A 10000-nucleotide genomic window follows, 5' to 3' on the forward strand; every position below is an offset into this window, starting at 1 on the left:
CCAATCACTCACTCACCATTATTCCAACATATCACAGAAATATCACTAAAACCAACCACATCACCAAAAGCAGTCACATCACCAGTCAGTCAAACACTCACCATCATTCCAACATGTCACAGAAATATCACCAAAACCAACCACATCACCAAAAGCAGTCACATCACCAGTCAGTCAAACACTCACCATCATTCCAACGTCTCACAAAACCGTTCCCCATAAGCAACCATTTAACAGACCGAGCTAGGAGGTACTTACCCTGAGAGAGTCCCTGTGTTCTGTGCTCCACCTAACAACCCCTTACTTACCTTTGTTACTCACGCCTGTCGCATCTCTCGGCAGATAAATCACGAGTAATGAAGAAGTAAGACCGTATAGGCTTCTCCTTTTCCAGGTTTCCCTTCTGCTTCTGTCCTTATTTTATTTATCCCCAGCGTCTCCTCCCTATGAACATGCTTCCTCACCCACGTCGCCATATATCAATTAATTTCTCTCTGACACACGGTCCCCGCCATTAATCGTGGCAGAATTTTACCTAAGGACGAAGACGAGAAAAAATATAAGCTTCCTTTCTCGGTGATGGGAGAGACAGGGAGGCAGTCAAGGAAGGAAGGAAGGACGGTGAGAGGTAAATAAAGTATGAGGAGAGGAGAAAAGGATGGAGGGAAGGAAGGGTGTTGGAGGAATATAGGAGGTGGTGTGTAATATTTATTTTTTTTTACATCTAAAGGTAAGGAAGGGAAAGAAAAGAAAGGAGAAAACAAAGGGAAAGGAAAGGGTATGGGGCGGAGGAGAACACGTAGAGACAGAGACAGATACAGAAACAAAGATATAGACAGATAGAGACATCCACAGAGACAGAGACAGAGAGACAGAGAAACAAGGAGAAAGGAGAAAGGAAAGGGTAAAGGGTGGAGGAGAGGATGGGATAAATAAGAGCAAAAACTGATTACATGAGAAAATGGAAAGGCGAAGGGAAGGAAAAAATAAAGAAGGGGAAGAATTATAAGAAAAAAGAAATAGGGAAATGAAAAAAAAAGTGGAGAAGAAAAAAGAAAAAGGAAGAATATGAACAAGAAAAATAAAACGAAAAATTGGAAAATGAAAAAAGAAACAAGGAAAGGAGAAGAAGACAAAGGGAATAATAAGAAGGAAAAAAAAAAAGAAATTTGGAACGAAATGTAAAAGGAAAGAAGGAAAGAGCAGAAAAAAAACTAAAAAGAAAAATGAAAAAAAGCAAAATCAAGGAGGTGGAAAATGGAACGAATAGAAAGAGAAAAATAAGAAGTAGAAGGAAGAACAAGAACAATTACAAAAGGAAAAAAAAACAAAAAACGCGGAATTAAAGAGAAAAGAGAAGGAAAAAGAAGAATGAGAACAATATTTTTCAAAGCAAGAAAATGGAGAATAAGAATGAGAAGGGCGAAGGGAAGGAGAAGAGCAAAGGAAAGAATAAGAACAAGAAAAAGAAGAAATAAACAAAGGGAAGGAGAGAGTAAATGGAGTAATAGCGCTCAGATTTTAAGCGGGCATCGTGGAGGAAGATGGAAGAATCGAATGCCATGTTGAGAGAGAGAGAGAGAGAGAGAGAGAGAGAGAGAGAGAGAGAGAGAGAGACATAGATGGAGTAACGACTTGCAGTGAAATAAAGAACACTTGATCTGAATGATTTTGCTAAGATTTTACAAGTTCCATTTCACAAGATTCGAATCATTGCTACAGAGAGAGAGAGAGAGAGAGAGAGTGTGTGTCTTCAGTTTTGTTTCTCTCATTTCAACTCTTTCTCGCTCCTCTTTTCTTTTTCCTTCCTCCTCCTCCTCCTCCTCCTCCTCCTCCTCCTCCTCCTCCTCCTCCTCCTCCTCCTCCTCTATCGACATTTGATCTTCATGTCTCTTATTCTACTCAGTCCTTCCTTCCTTCTTCCTCTTCTCACTTTCATTAAATCTAACGTAATCTTTGTTTTCTTTCACTCTTATTTTCCTTTCCTTCTTATCACATCCTCCCCCGTCCTCTCTCTCTCTCTCTCTCTCTCTCTCTCTCTCTCTCTCTCTCTCTCTCTCTCTCTCTCTCTCTCTCTCTCTCTCTCTCTCTCTCTCTCTCTCTCTCTCACATAGTATACTTGTAACCTCGTTTTCTTTATGATCAAAATTGCTGTCGTTTTTTTTTTTCCAGATATCTGTACCTTTATTTCATCTTCCCCCGCCCTCTATTGCTCTCCTCCCTCCTTATCCCCCTCTGATATTCCCCTTGCTCCTCCCATTCTCGCCGCTTCTTGCCTCCCTTTATTTGACCCTCCCTCTCCTCCTCTCGAAATTGTGGTTGGGGGGGGACGATGCACTCCGCTGAAATTCTCCAACTTTTGCCCAATTATGTAAACCTTACTAACTTAGCTGAGAAACTTGTGTGTGTGGCTCACAAGACTGACTCTCTCTCTCTCTCTCTCTCTCTCTCTCTCTCTCTCTCTCTCTCTCTCTCTCTCTCTCTCTCTCTCTCTCTCTCTCTCTCTCTCTCTCTCTCTCTCTCTCTCTCTCTCTCTCTCTCTCTCTCTCTCTCTCTCTCTCTCTCTCTCTCTCTCTCTCTCTCTCTCTCTCTCTCTCTCTCTCTCTCTCTCTCTCTCTCTCTCTCTCTCTCTCTCTCTCACTCTCACACACACACACACACACACACACACACACACACACACACACACACACACACACACAAATGCCATTTCATCTAGCTTTACAACATAACAAACAAGATTATCAACTCGACACCACCGCAGTACCACACAACATCACGCCACCACCACCACCACCACCACAATTACCATCATTACCACCACAATATTTCACCAACACCACCGGTATCATGAGAATGTACCCCCCAATCATCATCATCATCATCGTCATCATCATCATTATTAGCGACACGTTCGTACCTGACTGCACGGAATGAGCGGGAGCGGAAGAAGAAAATCGCCACTGTAAAGATTAAAGGGAAAAATAAGTCGACACCACAAGGCACTCAGGAGTAACACAAAACCTATTGACGGCTGAGGAGGACCACTGCGCATGCCTGGAGTCTTGTTAGCCCAGAAAATAAAAGTTCATTGATCTCCCCCGTGGCGGCAGTGGTGCCCCGGAGGCCGAGGAGAGGTACAGAGTGTCGCCCCCGCGCTCACATCAACTGTGCTCCCCCCCCATCTCTCTCCTCCCCTCTGCCATGCATAAGTAAACGAGCGGATTTGTTGATATTTTATGTGGCGTGAGATGAGGACTCTCTCTCTCTCTCTCTCTCTCTCTCTCTCTCTCTCTCTCTCTCTCTCTCTCTCTCTCTCTCTCTCTCTCTCTCTCTCTCTCTCTCTCTCTCTCTCTCTCTCTCTCTCTCTCTCTCTCTCTCTCTCTCTCTCTCTCACTTGTAAAGCGCCATATGGAGGGGCTGTTGGTCTTGTTATTGTTACTGTTGTTCTTGATGTTGTTGTTGTTGCTGCTGCTGCTGCTGCTGTTGCTACTGCTGCTGCTGCTGCTGCTGGAACTCTTATGTCAATCCTTAATATTTTATATCACATAAATAATTGCTACTATTGTTGTTTCTGCTTCCATTGTTACAACAAAAACAACTACTACTGTTACTACTATTGAAATATTACTAATGTTGCTGCTGCTGTTTCTCCTGCATCATCATAATCACCTTTATCAATAGTTTATCACCACTGTTACTAATGTTGTGACTCTTAATACCACCACCACCTTCACGTGTGTGCTAACCCTCCTGCTGCCTCTGCTGGTGTGAGTGCCGCCAGTAATGATGTAACGAAGAATAATACCGGCTATACTTTAACTTTTTCTTTACAATTACGTGAGTAAAGTTTTTCTTGTTTTTTTATCTCTTTTTTTTTTTTGCTTTTTTTTAAGTGGAAGTGACCCGCATTGCAGTCATGAATCACGGTTGGCAAAGGTCACGTGTTTGGCTTCAGGACACATAAATAGAAACAGATGGTGTGCAGCTCAAATTAAAAAGTATACAGTGTGAAGTTCTTTTCTCGGAAGGTCAATTGAAAGGGGTTCGTTAAACATCACCGTGAAATTTATTAAAAACTTATTGATTTACATAGAAAAATATCCACTCTGAGCAGTGACCACCCCGCAGCGGCCCAGCATCCACGCCTTTCCCTCGTCCACCTCCTCCTCCTCCTGTTTTTCTTTCTCATCCTCTTCTTGTTCTTCTACTAGACCCGTCAGGCTCCCTTCTGTACTGTGTGTGTGTGTGTGTGTGTGTGTGTGTGTGTGTGTGTGTGTGTGTGTGTGTGTGTGTGTGTGTGTGTGTGTGTGTGTTCGTAAAGTAACTATCTCCTTTGTATTCTTTTTTCTCTTTGGTCTTACATCTCTCTCTCTCTCTCTCTCTCTCTCTCTCTCTCTCTCTCTCTCTCTCTCTCTCTCTCTCTCTCTCTCTCTCTCTCTCTCTCTCTCTCTCTCTCTCTCTCTCTCTCTCTCTCTCTCTCTCTCTCTCTCTCTCTCTCTCTCTCTCTCTCTCTCTCTCTCTCTCCACAACTACACGCACGCTAGATGGAAATTAAGATACGTAATTCTTTCAGCTTGTTCTCCCTTTGTGTGTGTGTGTGTGTGTGTGTGTGTGTGTGTGTGTGTGTGTGTGTGTGTGTGTGTGTGTGTGTGTGTGTGTAATGCTCGGAATAATACCAGTAAGTCTCCTCAGGGCTCGTGTAAGATCCTAAGGTGCTTCACGTAACATATGTGTAAGTAGATTTTCCTTTCATCCTCCTAAGGAAAGTACTGTCCCTCACGTGTCCCCTGTAATGCCTTTCATTCATTTGTTTTCTGATGTCTTTTGTCCGGTAAAGCGTAATTATTTGATGCTTTGTGTTTCTTGCATGTTACTCGCTTGTTTTTTGTTTTGTTTTCTTCTTACGTTATTTTGCACCTCTTGTTTTTTTTTCCCTTTAGTGTTCTGCAGTTTCTCTTTCAGGTCGATATTGTGTTCAGCAAAACGTCATTTCAGTTCTACACATGTTTTTTACTTGTTAGTCTTTGTTTATGGTCCCTTGTTAATTTGCAGGTAACATTTTTTTCCTCTTCAGTTACTCTTAATGTCCATGTTATGTCGAGGGACCTCATTCTCTGCAATCCATTTGTCAATTGCCGATAAGAGAACGTGTCACGGAGCAGCGGGCAGGTGTGTGGCGGGCGTGGCGTGGTGTCTAGCCTCATGATACGTACATCCGCTCCCCTCGATACAACCTTGGAACCTTCGACCTTTTAGCTTCAGTCTTCTGTCTGCCGTGTAGTCATAACACATCACCTGGTGGCGGGGAGCGGTAGTACCATAATGCTGTCCTGTCCCTTCAATCAATCAATCACTCTAGTATATAAATGGACGAGGAGTGACGTCATCGCGAGCGTTAGCGTCTCTTTTCCTCCTATAGGAAGTTGGCAGGCCGTCATTCCTCCCCCTGCCCTCGAAGCTGCCACTGACAGATAAGAGGGTCAGAGGGTGTGATTATAGAAGCATTATGGGCTTCATTTTAGCTTTGATGAGGGTTTGGAGGCTCCTCAGAAGCCGAGTCATAGGAGTTCATAGTGCCGGGAGACCTTTACACACTATGTTAGGAGGTCGTGCTCGCTTTGATGGTACGAGAAGGCGAGGGGAGACACACGTCCACGGCAGGCCGGGTAGGGAGGCAGCCGCGGTGACAGTTGTCCAGGCGGGCGGGGCTTCACAAGTCACCACTTTTATGGAGATAAAAAGTCTCCACCAGCTTTCTTTGGGAGGAATTAGGGCTCACGGCAGGGAGGGCACGTCACATTTTCAAGAGTTGGAGAGGTCACAACAAGAGGAAGGGAGTCACGGGCCACCTCTCAAAAGGCCGAGGAGTGCGGGGTAGATCATCGGAGACATGGAAGGGCGACCCGCGTTGGGAGGTCAGTTCAAGTAATTCACTAAGGGTCGTTCACGTATCAAACAGAGCTCTCCCTCTTGGCCACGAGAGCCGGCGTGGGGTCCTCGGCCAACAAAGGTCGTCCTGTGTCGTGCGAGATGTGCTGGTACGCCAGGTCGTGAATAGAGTCCTCGCCGTATCCAAGCTCATGACCTAAGCTGGCTTGACTGTGGGACTGCCGGAGGTCAAAGGTGACGTGGGAGTGTGGCCGCCGGGTGTCCAGCGTGGCGTACACGGTGGGCACCCCTCGGGACCTGGGGGCGCCGCTGGGACTCACCTGACGGCCCGGCTCCAGGTTGAGGTGTGCGTACTGCGGGTCCTTCTGTCAGGGGAGAGCAGGAAACACATCAATTGTCGGACAATGGACACGCACGAGTGAATTGGATTGTAACTATCGGCTTATGGTGTGATGACAGGTGATTGAGGAGACAGACAATGGCGTGAAGTAATGTATGGTGGAAAACACGGCCTGGTAAACACAACACAAACAACTCCACTTCAAGGTCAATGGCAAGAGATAGTGAGTCAATAAAGATCAACAGGCGTGTGGCTTTTACTCCTTGCTTCCTAGTTTTAATGGAAAGAAACGACGCGGAAGAGAAAGAAAGATAGAGAGAGGAGAAAAAGAAAAGAGGAAGACAGGCAGCAAAGGAATCAGCTCTAGGGATCAGCTGATTTCATCTTCCTGACGTATCCTGCACGATGTGTCAGCCATGCCTGTGTTCCCGTCAAGCTTCCGTCGGGAATATTGCTTTCAAACGCATTCCGCAGCCATTCCTAATCCACATCCAGTCACAGTCAGGGGATCTGGTCGAGCGACTCTTGCCTTTCGCCGCCTGACATACGACTGTGTTTGTATTCTGATTCGTCGCCGTCCAATACTGCTGCTGATTCGAATTTGTGTTGTGGGAACGAGAAGTAGACTCACCCGCCGCCGCTTGAATAATGGACTCAGCCGGAATAATTTGGCGGGGAAAAACACTTGCCCTGCCATCACCACCGCAACATACGAGGTACAGGGGATAATTTAGGCGAGCGAGGGACGGTGCAACGATTACTTGGGAAATAATGTCACAAGAATTTACATGATATTTAGTTACCGGCAGAAAAATAACGCTTAGACAAACAACATTATTGATATACTACACACGACAAGCTGGAGTGAATAAATCAGCTAAAGAGAACAAAAAGTTAATATATGTGTACAGTTTACGACAGAAAATTGGTAAAAAAAATATTTCTCTTTCATAACTCCTTCCAACCTAACTATATTTGGTCTTTGATGCCATTTACCTTTTCCCTTGAGGAGCACATGAAAAGCCACGGGAGGAAGAAGAGCCACACAGAAGGAAAAAACGGAAACCTATGTGGGAGGAAAATAGAGTCTCTAGGGGCCATGGGTGGGGGAGAGGGAAGTGGGAAGGGGGAATTTTGTTTTTATTAGTCCTATTGATCCCTTGTTTGTGTTTGGTCCTGTGCGCGGCGCGGGTCTGTCTCTCTCTCTTCCCCACGACAACAATTGCATTCCTGTCATTTCCTTCCACGAGCTAAATGAGGCATGTGTATAGGGCGAGGAGCAGGGGAGGGAAGGAAGAGAAGGGTGTGCAGGAGTAGGAGGAGGAGCAAGAGAAGAAAAAGTAAAGGAAAGAAAATAAGAGAGAAAATGGAACAGGGAATTTTTCTGCTCTATACTCAACGAAATCACATCCTGGTATTGTTTGTAAGAATTGTTAATGGTGAAAGAATTGCTCTCGCGTCTCGCTCCTAGAGTTTTTTTTTTTATCTTATTTGTTTATTAATTCTTTGACAATCTACATAATGTTTTGCCCGAGGCTATTGTAATACACTTAGTTTGATACTCTGTTGCTAATGCTTATATTATACTGTTTTCAGAAGAAGTATCTGAGTAGATCTATATATTGGTTCCTGGTTTTTTCTTTTACTATTTTTTCAAGTTGTGTTTGTCCTCGCGCGTCTCGGTTGGTTCTCCTGGCTGGTCCTTTTTATTTTCGTATTTTCGTTTCGTTGCGCAGTATGGTGGTGTGTCCTTTTTTGCGTGTTGTGTGTAAGTGTTGTTTTGTGTCGCGTCGTGCATCTTGAAACTAATTTCGTGGGCTGCCGGTGGACCATTTCCGGTCTTCTCGGTTTGTTCCAGTGTTGCGGAGAAACGTAATGAAGCTTCCCGTCACTCCACTCTCTGTGGCAGCAGAGTGAGGGCCCACACACACACACACACACACACACACACACACACACACACACACACACACACACACACACACACACACACACACACACACACACACACACATACAGAACAAGGCTACTCACAGAAGGGTGGTGATGTTGATGGTAGTGTTGTTGCTGCTGCTGCTGCGTCGTTGCTTGCTGCTGCTGCTGCTGCTGTTGCTGTTGTTGCTGTTGCAGTTTTTGTTGTGGTAACAGGTGCTGTTGGAGCTGTTGTTGCTGTAAATGCTGCTGCTGCTGCTGCTGCTGCTGTAGTTTCTGTTGTAGCTGCTGTTGGTGGTGATGGTGTGGGGCTGAGGTAGAGGGTGTTGGCGTGAGGGTGTGGGCGGGGTAAGCTGGTAGAAGCTGGTGATGCACGGCCCCGCCCCCTCCCCCGCCTCCGCCACCCGCCGCCACCACCACCTCACGGTAGGAAGGGTCGCCGCCCCCGCCATAGTTGGCAGGCGGCTGCAGCAGTGGACCCGAGGGCGAGAGGGAGGCGTGTACCAGCGGCTGCGGGATGAGGTCTGGGTCCACCTCGGCCTCGCCCTCCACCTGCAGGAACACCTTTATGTTACACTGCCTGCTGTGTGTGTGTGTGTGTGTGTGTGTGTGTGTGTGTGTGTGTGTGTGTGTGTGTGTGTGTGTGTGTGTACACTATTTTAATTTGTTCGTCGGTATTTAAGTATTTGTATGCATTTATAAGCTTTCACGTAATTATGTATGCAATGCGTATGTGTATATTTAGTTTTGTATGTTAATAAAGGTGCTGAATAGCTTGCTTGGTACCACGACTCAGCGACAGGTCCTCAAGAGTTTTGCTTATTGCACATGGGCATTTAATTATCATGGTTATAAATAAATGAACAAAACAATCAGGCAATAAAGAACGAGACGGGAATATCAGAAAATAAAAAAAGATTAGTTACTGAAAATTTCCTCTAGTAGTAGTAAATGTAGAAGTTTATAAGTAATATTAAAGTTGTATTGGGTGCTGGGCAGGCCTTAGCTTTATTATACTGTGCATTTCAGGATCCCCTACTACAGGAACGATATAAGGCCGTTGGGATCAACAGAAAGGAAAATTACTAAGAGATTATGAAGGGATGAAAAATATTAATCAAGAAAGGGGACTGAAGATTTTAAATTTACATTCCTTAGGGAGGCTTACTGCAAGAGGGAACCTGTAAGTGGTATAGGGATGCAACAAGGGTGATGTAAGCAACCCTGCCACAGGTAGGCCTGACGGCTCCTTGCAGCTTCTCTCTCTCTCTCTCTCTCTCTCTCTCTCTCTCTCTCTCTCTCTCTCTCTCTCTCTCTCTCTCTCTCTCTCTCTCTCTCTCTCTCTCTCTCTCTCTCTCTCTCTTTATACCTTATTTTCTATTTCATTCCTCTTCCTCTCCGTCCTCACCATCATCCTCACCTGCATATCTCTGTGGGCGCAGGCGTGGGCGGGCGGATGGTGAGTGGCCTTGATCCCGGGCGGCGGAGTAGTGGTGGGCGGGATGACTGGCTCTGGTGAGGGTTTGCGTGGAGTGTGTTGGCGACGACTCACGCGGCGACGAAGCAACAACGCGAGTAGTAGTAGGAGCAGCACCACGCCCACCGACGCCCCCACCACCACAGACACTAACGTCCTCACTCCCGCAGACCCCTCCCCGAGCAGACTGTGGGCGTAGCGGGAAAGAGAAGCGGGAGTTAGGGAAGGGAAATATACTCGTTTTGAAATATTCACGTTAAGTTGGATGCCTCAAGTTTGGGCAGGTTTTTTTTTTTTCTCTCTTACTTTTTTTTCGCCTTTGGGTCTTATAGTCAGTTTCAGTCATGTTGGATCGGGAC

At 45.8% G+C, this 10000-nt stretch overlaps 1 protein-coding gene across 1 annotated transcript in view; it reads right to left on the reverse strand.

The window, feature by feature from the left end:
* Window positions 1-4445: 4445 nt before the first annotated feature.
* LOC123513238 (nephrin-like) overlaps window positions 4446-10000 on the reverse strand; it is a 72464-nt gene continuing 66909 nt past the window's right edge. The window contains exons 14-16 of the mRNA XM_045270309.1: window positions 9585-9828; window positions 8267-8716; window positions 4446-6257 (exon numbers count right to left, since the gene is read on the reverse strand). Coding sequence (XP_045126244.1) covers window positions 5955-6257; window positions 8267-8716; window positions 9585-9828 — 997 coding nt within the window. The 3' untranslated portion in view covers window positions 4446-5954. The remainder of the gene's footprint in view (window positions 6258-8266; window positions 8717-9584; window positions 9829-10000) is intronic.

The sequence above is a fragment of the Portunus trituberculatus genome, chromosome 35, assembly GCF_017591435.1.
Source record: "Portunus trituberculatus isolate SZX2019 chromosome 35, ASM1759143v1, whole genome shotgun sequence".
Lineage (NCBI taxonomy): Eukaryota > Metazoa > Arthropoda > Malacostraca > Decapoda > Portunidae > Portunus > Portunus trituberculatus.